This window comes from Coniophora puteana, assembly GCF_000271625.1.
Source record: "Coniophora puteana RWD-64-598 SS2 unplaced genomic scaffold CONPUscaffold_13, whole genome shotgun sequence".
Lineage (NCBI taxonomy): Eukaryota > Fungi > Basidiomycota > Agaricomycetes > Boletales > Coniophoraceae > Coniophora > Coniophora puteana.
In genome coordinates this window covers 1,440,812-1,458,261 of record NW_006913065.1, presented here as the reverse complement: position 1 = coordinate 1,458,261, position 17,450 = coordinate 1,440,812, and the positions used below count along the sequence as shown (strand labels likewise).

Here is a 17,450-nt window from a genome sequence, read left to right as displayed (position 1 = left end):
CCAACGTAGACTCGAGCGCCGAAAACCACACGCACACTGCCGTCACCGTTATCGTCGTTGGCGTGATGGTGTCTGTCACTGTCTTCGCCCTGCATTATATCCGCAAGCTTATGGCAGCCAAACTTCCCATTATTGTCTATGAGCGGCGCAAGAGACGGTAAGCTCGCTCCTGCTTCGCTACGCCGTATCATTTATTGAAGCTAACCGTCTATAACCCTGTAATTCGCGCATTTCTTATGGTCGCAGGCAAGCGGAGGCTTCAAAGGCTCACTTTGAGGAGCGAGTGGGTAAAGGGGGTGTCGGTGAGGTGGGGTCAGTGTTCGTTGACACGTCTGCCTCGAAGATGAGCGAGAGGGATATTGTATGAGGGAGTTCAAAGCGGGATTTCTGCAGAGGTTCACTTTACATGTACTACACAGCGTCCTAAAAAGCCTTCTGATGTTTGACGCAACTGTATCCATCATGGAAATTTGATACTTACTCATGTACTACGCGGTTACTTATTTTTATTCGTGCTCGCCAGCCTGTACAGCATCTCAAACAGCAAAGCCCAGTTGACTTGTATCATAAAGAGCCATAGTGCGTTTGATCTACAAGGACCCTGAAAGACTCGTCAGTCGAACCATCAAACTCTCCATTATCCACAGTCCAAACGCCCGTCTGTCCCGTGGACATGCCCATATGCACGCCCATCGTATCCCACCCCGGTATACCAGCACCATGGACATAGCCCTGACACGGCACATAACCGAAGTTTAGTGGAGCATCCGCTGTGAAAGCCTGCGTCTGCACTCCGGTCGACCCAGTCGCAAACGACGAAGTGGCATGTCGTGCGTCTTCGTGCCCGTAACCGCTACCGTGGGTCCATCCAATTGTACTTCCATAATCTATAGCAGCAACAGAGGTGCCTGAAAACTGTCCATGTCCAAAGGTTTCCTGAGATGAGGAGGCAAAAGACGTGTCCATTGCCGCATAGCCGGCACACTTCAAGCTCGCCTCAGAAGGACCATAACCCTTGATCATATCCATCACGCCCGCATCGCGCATCGCTGCCTCGATATCAGGGAGCTCCAGCACAGCAGGGACTGCACCGAGCCAGCATGAGCTCTCGGTGTAATCGCCCTCGTAGGAGAGAACGGAGCGTGAATCCGGCACAGGCACCCCCCAGCCGAACGATTCGTTAAGCGCCTGCGCGAGCTTGATCTCCTCGATGGCGCGACCGATCTCGCTTCTGAGCGGATGCTCGAATGCGCCCGGCCTGGACCACGAGACGACGCCAAAGACTTCAGACATGCTGTGGCAACGAACGGTATTGTATCGCGGTGTCCGTAAAAGTGTTGCAACACACGTCACTCAGTGTTTCCGAAACGCAGGGGAACGGGAACGACACGCACATCTCGAGACACGCGAGCTTCTCGCTGCGCGTGATCGCATCGCCGCCATCCTCGATCGGCGATGTGTCCACGATGAGATCGCACCAGAAGACGAAGGGTTCGTCTGCTGCGTGCGCGCCGACGGACCGCGTGAGCGGACAAAATAACAGGTCGAGGGTGAACACTCACCCAGGTGCGTGAGCCACGCCAGGTACGTCGCGTTCAACGTGTTACGTATTATGTAGTGCCCCCAGTGGACCACGGCCCGTCTGAACGTGTGCAAGAGCAGCTCGAGCTTGGACATGTCCGGGTCGGCGGGCCCGGGGACGGCGCTTGCCTCCTTCACCCTCGCTTGCAGGTCCTCGAGCACGGGAATGTTCACGGATGCGAGGGCAGTGCGCATCGAGTGCAGCATGTACATCCCCATGATTGACGGGATACTAGGTTCGCCGTCTGCCGACTCAGCCATGCTTTCCGCCCTTCCTAACTCGCTGTCAGATCAATGGACTCGGGAAATCTTCGATAACACGCACGAAACTCTGTTGCTTCATAGCTATACGCCATGGCACAACGTACCTGTGCAACCGAGAGAAGGAAGTGCAGGTGTTTGAGATCGTCCATATGTTCGGCGAAGCGGGTGAATGAAAAGGGGAGTCCGCTCCTCCTTCCTGCAGCGCAGAACGCGTAAACTCAGCACATATTAGTAGAATGCCAGACGGAGGCTTAGGCTCACGCATTTGCCAGTCATACGAAGATAAAGCCAAGCGAGTGACATGGTACGCGTCTACGTTGATTTGTGTCAGCATCCTATCATACACAGGAAACAGCACATAAAAGCAATCACTTACAAGGTCTAACCAGGTCGATAAACCCCCGCGTATCCCACCACAGCACACTCTCAGATCTAACTTGCACGACCAATTCCGCGAGCGAAGGCGGTGGAGGACCACACAACAACGCCTCATCGTGAAGTGAGCTGCAAATATCCATCCGCGACGGCAGTTAGATGAGTGTCAAGTAATCATCAGTGGACTATGCTCACTATCCGCAGACTTCGCCTTGCCAAACGCATGTAAGGGCCTCCCACATCTATCACCCAACAAGAAACTCAACGTCAGTATTCACAGGAAAGCAAGTGATAGTGCCCACGCACCAGCTGCATGCTCCACCGGAGCCTCATCTCCTGAAGCTTTATATTGCCATCAAGCGGCTGTCCGGCATCACACAGGCTTTGGGGCTGTAGGTAATTTCGACCATCAGGCTGCGCTTGGTGTTCGAACGATTCCGGATCAGGATGTGTCGGCTGGTTCCGAGGAGGCCACGCCATCATCGAGGGCGTCGACGTGAAGAAGAAAAACGTCGACGACTCGGAGCTCAGAAAGTCGCCAAAGCCAACTTCGCGGCAGCGCAGGAGCCTCTGACGTAACTGCGCGATGAACGCCGCTTTCCAGACGTGAACTGCGGGTCTGGGTCTGCTGCCTGATGGAATGCAGCAATCAGGTTGGCATTGGTGTGGCACGAAGAGAAGCAGGAAAGACAGACAGGGACGGGCAAAACGGAGGACGTACGGGACTCGAGAACCTGTAGCAGAAAGCATGCAGCCATGGCCTCGTCGTCGCCGCTGCTCAGCACCTTAGCCCTCCACGCGTGCTCGAGCGCCATCTCCGTCAGCGCCCGACACGCAGCCGCCCTCCGCTTTCCGAACTCGTACAGCGCCTTGGATGAGAGCGACAGGGACCTGACCAAGAACGTGGACAGTGCAGGCGGACGCGGCCCCGCGCCAAAGAGGACGGGGTGGGAGGAGACATGGGAGCTGATGGCGGACATGGCTAGCATCAGGGTCTGCGTGGATGGGGATAAGGAAGCGATGCGGCGGCCCGAGGATTCGAAGGCTGATATGATGAAGTTGCAGGGGATGACGCGTGCGCGGGGTACGTGAGCGTATACTTGCCGGGGGCGTCAGCGGCGACGCATTGATGGATTTGACGAATAGGAGATGAAGGGGTAAACGTACGCTGAAGGAGGTGTGCGATGAGCTCGCCAGAGACCTCGAGGTCGAACATCCTGCTTTCCGCGCGAACCACAGGGGAGACGCTGCCGCCTGCGACTGGTGGCGCCTTTCCAGCTGGACTGCTAGTGCTGGAAGGCCGAGCATCGCCAAATAGAACTCTGAAAGGATAGTATGTGATGTCTATACTGATAGAAGATGTATGCGGATTGCGTACCTTGCTTGCTCAATCCTTCTACCGGTGCTCGCTTTCCGCCTCCCGCGCGGAATGACGTTCGTAGTGCATCTAGAGCCGAAATAAGTACAAAGAATAGCACAAGATGGCAGCAGTGTGACGAACATGATGTTTTTGGAGACACATCGTGGACAAGAGGCAGGTGGGAGCACAGGGTCGCAGCGTACCCTGCGCAGTTTACAGGCGTCGCAGGGGGGAAGACGAGCGGCGTTAGGCTTCTCCTTGGGCATTTCAGAGTCGAGCTATGGATATGGAGGTGTTTGAGGAGTTGTTGTGACCATCATGCTGAATTTTGTTGGTGAACCGCAGCCCACCGCAGCTGGGCGCGAGCAAGGGTCAGACCTCTGTGCTCTCCGAGCCGACCGGAGGCGCGTCTCCGTCTTAGTCTTCGGCACGACTCCCCGTTACTGTTATACCAAGACTAGGTTTGTATTGACGCACAACACTAGCTATTTAATACGCTCCACCATCAGGATATGTAAGAAGCCGCCTCCCACTCTCATCCATCCATCGAGCTATGAAAATGTCCCTCATACAACAATTCGATTCTTAGTACGGGAGGAGACTGGCAGCTGAGCGTTGAAAGGTCGACCAATGTGCAGATATGTGTAACTCCCCTGACTACACTGGAACGTATCGGAATTGCACTGAGTGTTCTGGAGTTTGGATCGTTCTATTGATAGACATGGGGTAGAGTTTGGGAGATGAACAGATGCACGGATGCACGGATTTGCACTGGATGAACGGGACAAGTTCATGCCCGCGCCGTAAAGACAAAGATACCAACGGTGAAAGGGCACTTCGGTGGAGCGAGTCGGGACGAACTCGGTGGATGCCATATGAGGGGAACGAGAAAGTTGGCTATGGCCGTCTTGACGTTTATCTTCTGACGCCATCACACTCAGCCACGCGAAGGCTATGGTGAAGTGTAATGGCTGTGCATGTCTATTCGATCGAGGCGTTGTCACTTCTCCGACGTGACACAAATGGGCGGCCTCGACTACAGTAAACATAAAGTCTCAACAAGACAACGTTGATCGGGAAAGACATTCGACCCATGCCCAGGGAAAAGTCTAATTCTCAGAGGAAGCTCCCGGCTTGCGACTCGTGCAAGCTCAGGCGCATACGATGTGACCCTCTTCCCCCACCCGCGTCTTGCTCACGCTGCCTGTCCAAGGGGATAGTGTCCGTCATTCACCTTCATTCACCTTCTGCACACTCACATCGTACTTCAGATGCACAACTACCCCTATCGTACGCAAGAAGCCAAAAGAGAGGTCCGGCAAACGGATAGAGGAAGCAAAGTCCGTCTCCGTCTCCCTTCCTATTGCGTTTCCTCACCGTATCTTTAGAGCACTCTATGGTACCTCAGGCCATGGCACAACCTCGCCAGCTTCGAGCAGTCCATACCCTGTGATCCGAGCAGAGAGCGGCATGGTCAACCTCCAGATCTCGGGCGAGCTCGTCGCCCATCTCCTCCAGCGTACGTCCACCCATTACAGCTTTCTTCTACTGTCTCATTCGACATACCTCACAGTCTACACCCGCATACCTCGCGCCCGTCTCCTCCCCTGTACCTTCCTCCTCTCCACTTTCGAATCCGCCAACCGACGCCTCTCCCTCCTTCCCCCCGTCTCCCAGGCACTCACCCTCGCCATCGCAGCCACATCCTCGCGCCTCTCATCCCACCCCGTCTTGTTTGGACCGGGCCCACCCCCTCCACCCCTCTCCCCATTCTTCTTCCGCCCGATGTCGATCGCCTCGCGCGCCACGTACGAGTTTGGCAAACGGAGAGAGACGGCGTGCGAGAAGCTGACGGATATGGCGCTCGAGCACGCGTGGAAAGCCAAAGTGCTGAGCAGCAGCAGCGAGGAGGCGATGGCGACGTGTTTCCTACTACAGTTTCTCGAGCACCGTGCGTCCCCTTCTCTCGCATCTCCACCTCAAACCCGACTGAAAACTTGTACAGGGAGGAGAGGCCACACCGGGACGTCAGAGCACCTCTGGAAAGCCGCGTTCGTCGCGCACCTCCGCGAGAGGCTCACCCGGGCGCGCGACGCCGGGGAAGACAGGTTCCTCACTTCGCACTCGAACACGTTCGTCTTTTACGCGTCGGTGCCTTCTCCCGTCGCCTGGGTGCCCCATGACCACGGGAGGCTGCCGCCCCCGGATCCGGGCTCGCCGCTGTCACCGTGGATCGCGACCGCCCCGCCGCTGCTGGACTGGAGCTCGGACCCGCACCATGTGAACTTGAGGCTCGAGGATAAGCCGGATCTGCAGGAGATGCGGCTGCGGTGGTGCATTCAGCTCGTGCGTGTTCACTCCTGCCCGTTGAACCACATCGCTGGCTGAATGTGCCATGATTCTGATTCTTAGATGCGAGACGCGCTCTTGTGTGTGGCGCAAGACAATATCTGCGCTTTGTAAGTCTCGCCTATCTTGAGTTCATTCCATCTCTGAATGGTGTCGGGTTCAGTACACTGCATGACGAAGCTCTCATCTGCGGTCCGCCCCCGTCGTCGTTGCCCGAGCTTGTGGCGTCCGCGAGCACAGGCGACGCGGGTGCGCCGTGGTGGGACACGCAGCGGTTTTTAGATCTCGTTAGACCATGTGCGTAACCCTTCCTTCGTACGATGCGATCGATGGGCTGACGGGGGTGGACAGTCACGTACCACGCCACACGGATTGCGTTGGGCAACTACGACTGGCGCATGCGTAAGCATTCCCTCCCCCTACTCACGCAACGGGAACCGTTACTGAATTAACCATACGCAGGAAGGAAAGCAGGGCTCCCCTTCTCGTTCACCCGCCTCGCGGAGCACCTCGAGGACGCCAAACACCTACACACGCTCCTCGCCGCCGCACAGGCGCGCTACGTCATGGCGTACAGCCCCGAAGCTACCGCGATGCGCGCACGCTCGCTTCTCCCGCCCCGCCCGAGCCCGTGGGAGCACTCGTCGCCCTCTCAGCCTTCACCGGACTTGGACCACTCCAGCGCAGCTTCGTCTTCTTCTTCTTCTTCTTCTTCGAGGAGCGCGACAAGCACGCCAGAACGGTTCAGCGCGCCCGAGCCGGATTATCAGGATACGCAGTTTGGGCGGCTGACGGGAAGGCATCTTTTGAGCGGGATGCGGAACGCGCTGGGGTCGGTGCATATCCCGGTGTTTGAGGATCTGCAGGCGAGGGTCGGCGCTGCTGGGGAGTGTGGCGCGGACTGTGGGTCGGCGGCTCGAGCCCGGGCGGACGCGGGAGCTGGGATAGAGGGCGGAGGGATGGAGCCAGGGTGTTCCAATCCAAGCCCGAATCAGGAGGTGGAGGTGGAGACGCTGAAGCCGATCCTGGCGACGCTCCGCCGCGCGCTGACGCCGTGGTGCCAGCTGATGCTGCGCACGGCGCTCGCGGGGCCGCATCTGGGGTGGCTCACGCATCTCGGTGCGTGTTCCGTCCATTCACTTATCTCTGCTCGAGTCGTTGTGCTGACGGTTGCGCGCGCGGGCAGGAAACGAGCCGTTCTCGTTCTGGTGCCGGTTTCTCCTGCGCGTCGTGCCGATCGAGGACGGCGGGGACGTGGTCACGCGGGAGGAGAAGCTCGCTGCGCTCGAGACGTGCGTGCCGTGTCCCCTCTTTCTTTCTTTCTTTCTTTCTTTCTTCCGTTGATGGTGATGGTTATCGTGCTGACGGTGTTGGGATTTGGGTTGACAGAATGTCCGAGCTCATGGTCGTCGTCTCGTGGTCGTGGTCCGCGTCGTTCGAGCTGCCTATCCGGCAGGAGATTCTCAAGACTGTCGAGGAGATCAAGCTCGCGATCGCGCTCGACCGTGAGCGGCTGCTCGCAGCTGCATCCGCGTCTGAATCGGGGAGCGCTGGGCTGTACACCACGCCGCCATCGAACCTCAGCTCGTCGCCGGGTACGTCGGCGTCTGCAGGTAGAAGCAACTATGGCGGGCAGGGAGACGGGGAAGGCGACACGCAGCGGCAGAACCGCAGGCGGCGGTTCGAGGGGCAGTATGTTCTCCCTGCTGCGCTTGAGCTTCCGAATGTGGAGGCGATCATGCGCGAGGCGGGTGTGATGGACATTGTCGAGGGTGCTTCTGGTCTTGCGAGGGTGTGCTATGCGCCGCTGCGTGATAGCGGTGGCCGTGTGGGCGGCGTGATTAGTGGGAAGGAGAGTGTGTATGTGCCTTTGTTGGATGGCGGTGTTGAAGGTGGAAGTGGGGCGTTGTACCCGAGCGCGGACGCTACCACTGGCGCGTCCATATCCACTCAGTCAATGCACGTTCAGGCTACCATGCCGGAGCCGACGTACGAGCAGAGCTTGTGGTCGGACGAGTACTCGTTCGTGCCTCTAGACGGTGCTGCATTCGTGTCCGCGCCCGGCATGCAGACGGTGGTGCAGGAGGACGCTGGATTCCCTCAGAGTCAGGAGCACGGGCAGCTCGACGGCGGTGTTAGCGGGCAGGGGTGGGACGAGCTAGGCATGGATCAGGATTTTTGGGCGACGCTGGGCGCTGGGAATGATGGTGCTGGAGACGTGTATGGGTCCGGGGAGGGGACGGCGGGGTATTATCGTGGTGTGTGATATAGGGTGTGGTTTGTTGTAGTTTAATCTAATCTTCATTGCGGGGACGTGTACTTGAATACTGGCATTTGAGCCTCGAGCCTCAGAACTGTATTCATGCCATACCGTTGATAAGCGAGAAGAAGCCGGTTAATCCATGGGAGAGGTAAAGCCTTCCAAGACTTACAAGTGTCCTGCTTTAAAAGTAAAGAAGAGATAAGGGTTGGTATAGGATGGTTTGGCAGCTGAACGAGGCCACGAGGAAGCGAAGCGCTACCTAATCAAAGTCCCAAATGCAATTGAGGCAGACCGAATGGCGCTCATGGAGGCTACGCGAGACCTGGAGGACCTGGATAATCAGCTACTAAACTACATTCATTAATAGCTCCAGAAAGCGACAGCTCTATTTAAAAATGTCCGGGATGCTGCTGGTGGCGAGGTGGTGGATGATATGTCAAGATCTAAAGGTTCAGCCTAGACGACGCAAAGGGCACATGCATTGCGTCGCCCCCAAGGTGAATAGCTATTCAGATAACCGTGATGATATCAGTGACCATTCTGATGCCACTGCGCTTGTTCAGAACGAACAGTTCACCCTTTTGCGCATAAAGCTGTGACAGAATGTTGGAGCTAGGCTGCCAACACCGTAAGCCTATGCTTGCCCGGCTTTGACCGACTTTTGGACAAATTTGACAGCGGCTTTGGACCCGTACTGGCTCCTTATAATCACCCACCGTCACCTCGAGGTACGGCATGTATTGTTTTTAAAGCCTTTCTAAAGCTCAGTGTATTCAAAGCAGGGAGCCTCGGGCATCAAGTTTTGAGACCGATATCGCTCTCAAGCCTTTTCTCAGGAAGCCATCGTTGACATCTCCCCCTCTCATCTATACGCCAGGGATGTCATCCTCAGCTGCTTCCGGTAATTCTTGGCTAAACCTGTGACTTGCTGTATAGATGTGTCGGTAACTTGATAAATGACGTAAGCTTCGATATCTTATGAAGCTCCACAACCATCCTTGCATCATGTATCTGTTAGGGAGATGATCGAGCATATGAACTGGTACCTCCTTGATGCTCGGGCGTAGTATGATGAATCCACATTGGCCTTCCCGCTTCATTCGCTTGAAGTGTGCCTCTCAGACAAGGTCAACATTTCCTACGTAAGCGTTTCTTGCTCGGAGTATATTGGCTGGAGTAAGTTTCGCCGACTTCGAATGATTTCAACTGAGGATGGGGCGATATGAAGCCTGATCCTTGCCATCAGCGATTTGTATCCGACGATACAGGATTGATGCCCTCGTGATGTTCTATAACACAGCCCTCAGTCCCGAGATGCTAATATTAATAGCGCTATTCATGAGTAATCTCTTGTCCGTCCTGTTTCCTCCCCAATGTCTTCCCTCGAGGAAAGTCTCTTCACTGAGTTCTGGTGCCTCCTTCCAGAAATCATCTTATATGGTGAGGGGTATCCCAACGTCATAGAAGTCTCACCATAAGAGGCCATCTTCTGTGACGCAGGAGCATTTTCCGTGCTACTGTCCCTGGATATTTACATTATCGTGACGAAACAACGTCACTCGGAAAGTGCCGTTGCAAGGGCCAATATCATTGTCCTTGCCGTCGGTGTTCTGATGTTTGTGATCGCAACATTGGTAAGCTCCGTACATTCATGACCAGCAAGAACCGGTTGCTGACATAAATACGAATCTAGCACGTCTGCGCGTCTCTGTACCGTGCATATTTTTACACTTATATGGAAGCAGCGCAAGTTTTGTTCGCAAGTTTTGAAGGCCAGCTGTCAGGAAGCGCACAAGAATGCATCGTGAAAAACTCTTCAATGCCGCAGCCGCTTCAAGCTTTAGATGTATACCAGCTCGAGACTAAGTTAGCAATCTCCCAGGAGATTAAAATAGTTGCATTTGTTATACAGCTTTGGCTGGGGGATGGGTTCATGGTATGTTTGCTGGATGACTAGATTGTTTTGATCACTTACTATACGAATTAAAAACGTAAGGTGTATAGGCTCTGGAAGGTCTGGAACAATGATAAACGGGTAGTCATACCTATCTCCGCTGGTTTTCTTGCAAACATAGGTGAGTTTTTTTGGTTGAAAGGTGTTTCAAAAGCTAAAGAGGCATTATTCAGCTATGGGGATTGTCATGTTGTACATAAACAGACTCGAAATCAAAGACGCAGAAGGACCGGTATACACGAGTGATGAAAAATGGTTGGATTTCATGGCCAACATGACGATACCTACAAATTTGTCCGTTTTTGCCTTGAGCTTCGTAGTTCACCTCAGCTGTACAGGTGAAGTGTTATTTCCTCTATGAACCTCTTGAATGACATAAATTAATCAATGTGATCAACAACCTAGTGATGATCGCCGCGAGGATATTTTATCTTTATCGTCACATACGCCAACACGTACATGGAAGTCGTCGCAACAATCCCATGGCTGTTGCAATCACTCTCCTTGAGTCTGGCGCAATATACTCAATCTCGATGTTTTGCATGCTTGTAACGTACAGAGCAGAGCTGTACACCGTGACTGCCATTTACTGGCAACACTATGTCATTGTCATGAATGCGGTAAGCATTTAGTTATTTTCTCTCTGTCGCGATATCATTCTAATGTATTGCGGTGACATGAGTAGATCGTTCCCATAATAGTGAGTACGTCAGAGCGCTTGAGACCCCTCATGCTAATGATGCTCTCAGGGGATCGCCTTTTCGCTAATTGTCATCCGAATGGGCCTTGGTATAACTACAGAGATGCACTTTCGGACGCAGGAGGCCAAGGATGCCATTTCTAGAAGCGCAATTGCTACGAACTCTATTATGCTATTTGCACAGGGCTCTTCGACCAGCGCTGGAGAACCCGAACCAAAAACGTCCTTTTGAACAAGGGCGGTAGGTGGATTCACACGTATTTCATAGTCGATAGAATGGACGCCCGGGTGTATTTATGTTTAGTCTTACAAGAAAGAAGGACGTAGGCAAGTCGTAGGTATGAATTAAGTGCACATACATTAATATTTAACGAGTGCGCAAGCGAGGACGGGCTTAAAAGATAATGTTCGATATATCGCAAGAGATGACAAATTTAACGTGCTGGAGGCGCCATCATCGAAAGTCAGTGACGCGTATTGCGATGGTCTTGCAACATGAAAGAAAATACAAGTCAGTCTAATATTTGATACAAGACGAAGCCAGGCAATTGCAAGAGGCCAGGGCTTTCGAACGTCCACTGACGCTTCGGTTATTGTTGGTGAAAACTCATTGCATGTGTTCATTATGAACACGCTGTACCGAGTCACTCTGTGGCGTATAGATAATTTTCGAGGGAAGTCTAAACGTTCACTTTCCCACCGGGTTTTATGTTCCTTTTCCACGAGGTATTCTTTTAACCAATATTTGCACAAAAGCTGCGATGATGAACAGAGCGGCTCACCTATTTTGGCAATCAACCGCCCTATATGGCCATATTTATGACTTAGTTTATTTACCCTAAAATGCAAACTCACGGCAAAAAGATTTATTTTGAGCGGCTCTTCTTAATCACAGCAAAGGTCGGCTCTCAAGGGCGTTCATCAGTGCGCCTTTTAATTGCTTCTCATAACAAATAAATCACATTTTGTCCACAGTGAGCGCTCGCGGCTGTGCGACACAAGAAATCAGTAAGCGTAAGCGGGATTCGGTCAAAAGTTTTAATATGCGGTGTCGCGGACAGGGGCCCGAGTGTTAGGCTGCGGTTCACCAGCACCCAGCTAGTCTCCTTTTTGCAGCCGTGTCGCTGCGCTCTTTGGATCCTCATAACGCTGTTTCGGCGCCCGACAAGCCCGGCCTACAAGAAATGCGGATCCGGTGGAGTATGCAATTGGTGTGTGCAACTATCAAACTTTCTATTGACAAATGACATGTTGACGCGTCGTTTTTCCGCCGCTAGATGTGGGACGCACTTACGTGCGTATGGCGCGACCAGCACTGCGATTAGTGAGTTTGCCTGTCTCATGCTACATTATTGTGCATTACCAGATGAGATACTGATTCTCGTCTGCAGCACACTCCAAGACGAAGCGCTGCTGTGCGGTCCACCACCGCGTTCGCTGCGGGAGATCGTGATGCAGGTGAGCACGGAGTACGTGCCGTGGTGGGACACGCAGGGGTTCATGGCCCTTGTCAGACCATGTACGTTTCTCTCTTTATTCTTCCTTTTTATTGCGCTCATCCGTACTGGGTACCAGTCGCACACCACATCATGCGTATGACTGGCGGATGCGTAAGTTCGCTATAATCCCTTTTGTTCTCATTAATGCTACTTCTAGTTCATTGACTTGTCGCCTTTTCTTTTCTTTCGTAGGCAGAAAAAGCGGGATGTCCTTTTCATTCGCTCGGTTCACTGAACATCTCGAAGACATCAAGCATCTGCACTTCCTCCTCGCTGTTGCCAAGGCGCGTTTTGCCATAGCATATAGCCCCGAGGCAGCCCAGGTACGCGTGCGTTCGCACGACTTGAGCTCGGCCTTTTCGAGCTCGAACATACCAGAGCCATCAAGGGCGCACAGGAAAGACGAGACGTCTGGCAAGTCAATCGCAAGGCACCTGTTCAACGCGATGCGCAGCGCCCTAGGGTCCGTGAACATCCCCGTGTTCGAGGATTTACAGGAGAGGGCCGGGACTGCAGAAGCTGGCTCGAGCGACCCGGACGCGCCTATGCTAGCGCTGATACTGCACACGCTTACGCGGGCGCTGATACCGTGGGGCCAGCATATAGTGCGCAATGCGCTGTACGGGATACCGTTGACGTGGATTATACAGATAGGTGAGTACCGTTGTCGAATTGCTGGGCCTTGCAAAGCTCATGAGAAGTCTTTCGCTTACTCGCGCGATTGGTGAACGCGTTCATCAGGAAACAGACCCTTTCTGTTCTGGTGCGAGCTTCTCTTGCGTGCGACGCCCGTCGAGGACGGCGGGGACGCGCTGACGCGAGCGGTTAAGCTTGAGTGTCTTCAGACGTGCGTCCCTTTACTCTCCTTTGTTAATCTGTCGCGCTGAAAAACTTACTTTGAATCGTTTATTGGCTGTGCGCCATATGCTACTGCGATGCAGCATGTCCGAGTTCTTCACCGTGCTCTCGTGGTGCTGGGCGAGCGCGTTCGAGCGTCCGATCAGGCAGGATATAGTGCGCGCGATCGAGGATATCAAAGCCGCTCAGGCGCTTGATGATGACTTTGGGCTGGGAGCGTCAATGGCTACGGGTGGCCTGGATACCCATTCGCAGTTATATTCGCATGCGGACGCGTTCGCGATGCCGGTTCTTCCGGATATTGAAGCTGCGATGCGTGACGCGGGTATCGTGGACGTGATTGCGGCGGTATTAGGATCGCATTCAAGCTATGTCTCGCAGGTATAGTCGGGGACGCAACTTCATGTCAAGTCGCAATTTTGCGATTTTTAGTGTGGAACCATGGCCAAACGCTTTCATTTAGCCAAGTTTAGGCTAAATCTCGCATTTCCAGGGAAAAGGACGGATTACGTAAGCAAACGGCGAAATCGCCCTCCAGGACCGGGTCTGGCAAACATCGGAAGGGGGCACAAGTAGATACATAGCACTGTTGTATTGCAAATATTACCTAATGAAGACTTTGTCCAACCGTCAGCTTGGTCTGTTTTACCTCCCACTCCGCTTGGGCTTGGTCAATATCCTTCTGCATAACACCTCTATGGCCTCGATACCTTTTGGCAGCAAATTCTGCAACTACCCCTGTTGCCCCAAGGTGATAGATGCTGAGGTATCGCGAGGCTCGGCGAAAGAAGCGGCGGATGGTTATGAGGGGACACATGTCAACTGCTTCCTGAAGAAGCCGCTTGCCGCGTTCAAAGTTGCCATTGGAGCGCTCCCGAAAGTAATTCTTGCACCAGCCCCAGTAATATTCAATGGGGTTTAGCTCCGGATGGAATTTCGGCAGGAAATGGCACTGATTGCCGGCCTCCTCGACAACCTGCACAAGTTCTGTGAGCGACTTGTGGGAACCAAAATAAATAAATAAAGGTAACCTTCTGAAGGAGACACAGCTCATTCTGGAAGTCTTCTTGGAGCTCGAGAATGCGAAGAAGGCAGCAATCGGAAGGACGGGACTCATCCTCTGAGTCGTTGACAAGGTCCTCGCAATCAGCAAGGTCCATCTCCTCCGGAGATAAGGCAAGCTTTGGCTTTCTGGCCCTTTTGGCCTTGCATAGCTTGCAATCGCCAACTAGCTTAGTGCCAGGTTTAATATATCCACGTTCTTCGAGAATAATACGCATTCCTTTAGGTTTACCTTCAAACTTTTTATAAGGATGATTATCGGGAATGTGCGCAGGGAACTGCATTGATTGAAGCTCCCCCCATGTCCATGAGGGTTGCCTAAAGGGATGATTGTGTCGTGCATGTGTCGGACACGGCCTCCTGGCCCAACATTCATCTCGCGTGCATTGAGAGCATCAGGGGCTCGGCTGTCGTGACATGAAGAGTTGTCAAACACCCAGTGGATTACCGCATTTGGAAAAAGCCGACGTGCAATTAAGATTGCATGCCGAAGCTGAAAACAATATGGTTTGATGAAGAATTCAATATTAAAACATGCCTGCTCACCTGCGTAATCATTTGCTGAGTATTCCAGTAAGTGTCACCACCTTCTTTATTAGAGGGAAAAATCGTGACACCAGAGTCCGTCTTTGTGAGACGTTCACCTTCTGGAAGCCGTGCATTTGCTTCCACCATTTCTGGAGGGAGTGCTAAATTACCATAACGTGCGCAGATGTATCCTGATCGGTGCATGAGCCGACCACGTGTCTTCTTTTTGAGGACTTGCTCTCCGTGTTTGAGATAATAGCCTTGTCCCTGAAAGTCATTATCGTGGAACGTGCTTTCATCTTGGTAAATAAACACGTGCTCCACCTCCCCTTCCGCAAGATTAGGTGGGACTTCTTTCATCTCCGGACCTTCATACATTGCCATGTAACTTTATGAAATAATTAGGTAATTAAATATGCATAATCCAATAGATTTAGCTTACGGTTCAAGGGATTTCAATAAATCACAAAACTCCTGGCGATGTTTTCGGACATCCTTGCGCTCGTGACCATCCCAATAAACTCCTTTCTGGTGGGACTTTAGTCGATAGCCCAAACGGTAAAGCCAACGTCTAGCTTGACGCTTAGAGATCGAAGTTTTACGGAGCTTGAGTGAGGGAAACAAATGTTCATTCACATGACGCTGCAGAAGCGTGGGGGTCACCTGTGCAAACCCTTGATTAGCTTGCTCCTGTCCATCATCACTGTGCATCCTTACTGTTCCAGGTGCGAGCGTCCGCAAAAAGCTCTTGACACCGAGACTGAAGGCTTCGTCATCCAATGCAGATTCCCCAGAGCCACTGGAGCCAGATGGCCGCTTCCCTTGTTGACCTGGCTTCAAGCTCCCCATTGCCTCAAAATGTCGAGCATGTGCATTCAAGACGCGTGCAAATGCTGGTCCTTGCCCAAGATTCCGAGCCACTCGAAGAGATCCTCGGAGCCTCCCTTGCCTGGGAGCAAAGCGATAGAGTTGAACTAACGAGGCAAAGACCACCTCATCTCGGTAAGACTTCCTTTTCCGTGCATTCTTCAATCCCTCCTCTGCTAACGCTTGCAGTTTCTCCCAAGTCTTTGGCTCCCCTTCATCCAGCACTCCTTCGACAAACTCAGCAATTCCGTCTGCGACCTCAACCTCCTGCTCATCAGAGGGTGAAGATGGAGCAGCAGATCCGACATGGGTGAGTGACTCTTCATCTTGGTCTGAGTCAATCGACATAATGACTGGCCCGTTCTCGGAGACAGGAAGAGGGTGTGCCAGTGGCATATCTGAGTTATCCTCAATCTCGACAACCCCAACACACCCCTGGCGAAGAGTGCGGAGTCCAGATGATGGGGTGGAGGGCTTGGGACCAAAAAACGAGGCAAGGTTCGTGTTTTCACGGGGTTTCTTCTTCTCTAACGCGTTCACAGCTTCCACCTCCTTCTGAAAGCGCCCCTCATCCAATTCACCACTCTCCTTTTTGTCCCGAGCTGCCTTTCTCAGCTCCCTTGCTCTCCTTGCTGATAAGCCACCAACCCCATAAGGCCCCCTCGCTTTTCCTGTCTTGTCCCTGGCCCCACCCGGCTTGTCGATTGGTCCATCAAACTTCAGCTCGGCACCTCGCATTGAACCCACAGTCACTGAAATGCGGCTGTGCTCAAGGACCTCCAGGGCTTTGGCTTTGGTTGCTGCTGAGATCCATGTTGATGGAGATGGAATGGATGCATATTCGTCATCTGAGCCTGAGTCTGACTGTGAGTCTGAGATGTAACCAGGATCTTCATGTTCGTCATCTGCCTCTAAGTCCCAGTCACTGGAGTCCTGGTGGCCGCTTTCAGAGATGTCTGAGTGATCAATATGAGGTTTTTTGTTTGATATGAACTTCCCACTAGACCCATGTTCGCGTTTTGAGCCCTTCTTGCGGGGTGCCATGGTTGCATAGGGCGTCAGCGACCGGAAACTGACATACGCACGTGATTACATAAGCCATTGGTGCCGAGAACAGCGAAATTGGTTGGGGTCAGATCTCGAGGTCACAATAATAAAATTCTAATCCACCCAAACGATAGAGGATACAAAGATGTATTACCCCGTGCATTATGAATTACAAGAAAAGTAGTTTGGTAGTGTTATGAGCCAAACAAGATTGGGGTCCGGGACTTGTCACATCAGGAAATCAACAGGCCGCTTTTCGGAGCTTTTCACTGACTTTTTGACTATAAACGACCCAAAAGCTAATCGAAAGCGATGTTCCAAAAAGCAGCGTCAAAAGTAGATCCTTCTGCTTTATGGCTGCTTTTCTCCCATTGCCCCCACCGTCCGGATGCTTTTTCTAGCTTAATCCCACTTGTCACTCGAGCATGTAGTAGCAATCACGAAAAAAGCATATATTAAGCGTCCAAAAGCAGCATTGAAGCCACCCAATATCAATCTAAACTCGTAATAAGCAGGCGAAAAGCAGAGTAAGAAAACAAGATAAACGCGATGGTCCAGACCAGCTGGCGGGGTAGGGAGAGCAGGGGTAGATAGATGAAAAGAAATGCATGGGCGAGAGGAAAACGATGACTACAAAGAGATAAGCAGAGACGGCAATGCAGATAACGAGAGCGTGAAAACATGACGACAGCGAGGTGCTAGACGAAGCCGAGCAAGAGGCGTGAGAGGCGCGTATGGGACCG

The 17,450-nt window shown here is 52.8% G+C and overlaps 6 protein-coding genes across 6 annotated transcripts; 3 read left to right on the top strand and 3 right to left on the bottom strand.

Annotated features, from left to right (window-relative positions):
* Positions 1–9: 9 nt before the first annotated feature.
* CONPUDRAFT_168676 (uncharacterized protein) lies at positions 10–481 on the top strand. Its single transcript, XM_007775084.1, has 2 exons — positions 10–157; positions 247–481. The coding sequence occupies exons 1-2, from the start codon at positions 66–68 to the stop codon at positions 365–367; spliced, it is 213 nt and encodes a 70-aa protein (XP_007773274.1). The 5' UTR covers positions 10–65; the 3' UTR covers positions 368–481.
* Positions 482–492: 11 nt separating this feature from the next.
* CONPUDRAFT_168675 (uncharacterized protein) lies at positions 493–3,856 on the bottom strand. Its single transcript, XM_007775083.1, has 12 exons — positions 3,722–3,856; positions 3,599–3,667; positions 3,388–3,542; positions 2,942–3,319; positions 2,527–2,852; positions 2,416–2,462; positions 2,222–2,349; positions 2,107–2,157; positions 1,907–2,041; positions 1,563–1,856; positions 1,395–1,500; positions 493–1,294 (listed from the first exon to the last, which is right to left on the bottom strand). The coding sequence occupies exons 1-12, from the start codon at positions 3,844–3,846 to the stop codon at positions 565–567; spliced, it is 2,544 nt and encodes an 847-aa protein (XP_007773273.1). The 5' UTR covers positions 3,847–3,856; the 3' UTR covers positions 493–564.
* A 1,859-nt stretch (positions 3,857–5,715) lies between these two features.
* CONPUDRAFT_84779 (uncharacterized protein) lies at positions 5,716–6,463 on the bottom strand. The gene is made up of 5 exons (XM_007775082.1): positions 6,392–6,463; positions 6,281–6,331; positions 6,093–6,226; positions 5,993–6,039; positions 5,716–5,926 (listed from the first exon to the last, which is right to left on the bottom strand). The coding sequence occupies exon 5, from the start codon at positions 5,917–5,919 to the stop codon at positions 5,722–5,724; it is 198 nt and encodes a 65-aa protein (XP_007773272.1). The 5' UTR covers positions 5,920–5,926; positions 5,993–6,039; positions 6,093–6,226; positions 6,281–6,331; positions 6,392–6,463; the 3' UTR covers positions 5,716–5,721.
* Positions 6,464–6,658: 195 nt separating this feature from the next.
* Positions 6,659–8,241, top strand: CONPUDRAFT_139542 (uncharacterized protein). Its single transcript, XM_007775081.1, has 3 exons — positions 6,659–7,048; positions 7,116–7,221; positions 7,319–8,241. Exons 1-3 carry the CDS (start codon positions 6,745–6,747, stop codon positions 8,193–8,195), a joined length of 1,287 nt encoding a protein of 428 aa, XP_007773271.1. The 5' UTR covers positions 6,659–6,744; the 3' UTR covers positions 8,196–8,241.
* A 2,387-nt stretch (positions 8,242–10,628) lies between these two features.
* Positions 10,629–13,590, top strand: CONPUDRAFT_158106 (uncharacterized protein; the record flags this gene model as incomplete). Its single annotated transcript, XM_007775080.1, has 11 exons — positions 10,629–10,766; positions 10,832–10,846; positions 10,896–10,935; positions 11,945–12,057; positions 12,124–12,170; positions 12,238–12,365; positions 12,422–12,456; positions 12,503–12,533; positions 12,592–12,999; positions 13,087–13,192; positions 13,287–13,590. 11 exons carry the CDS (start codon positions 10,629–10,631, stop codon positions 13,588–13,590), a joined length of 1,365 nt encoding a protein of 454 aa, XP_007773270.1.
* Positions 13,591–13,810: 220 nt separating this feature from the next.
* On the bottom strand, positions 13,811–16,704 carry CONPUDRAFT_158105 (uncharacterized protein; the record flags this gene model as incomplete). The annotated part of the gene is made up of 4 exons (XM_007775079.1): positions 13,811–14,179; positions 14,235–14,417; positions 15,430–15,456; positions 15,511–16,704. 4 exons carry the CDS (start codon positions 16,702–16,704, stop codon positions 13,811–13,813), a joined length of 1,773 nt encoding a protein of 590 aa, XP_007773269.1.
* Positions 16,705–17,450: the final 746 nt, after the last annotated feature.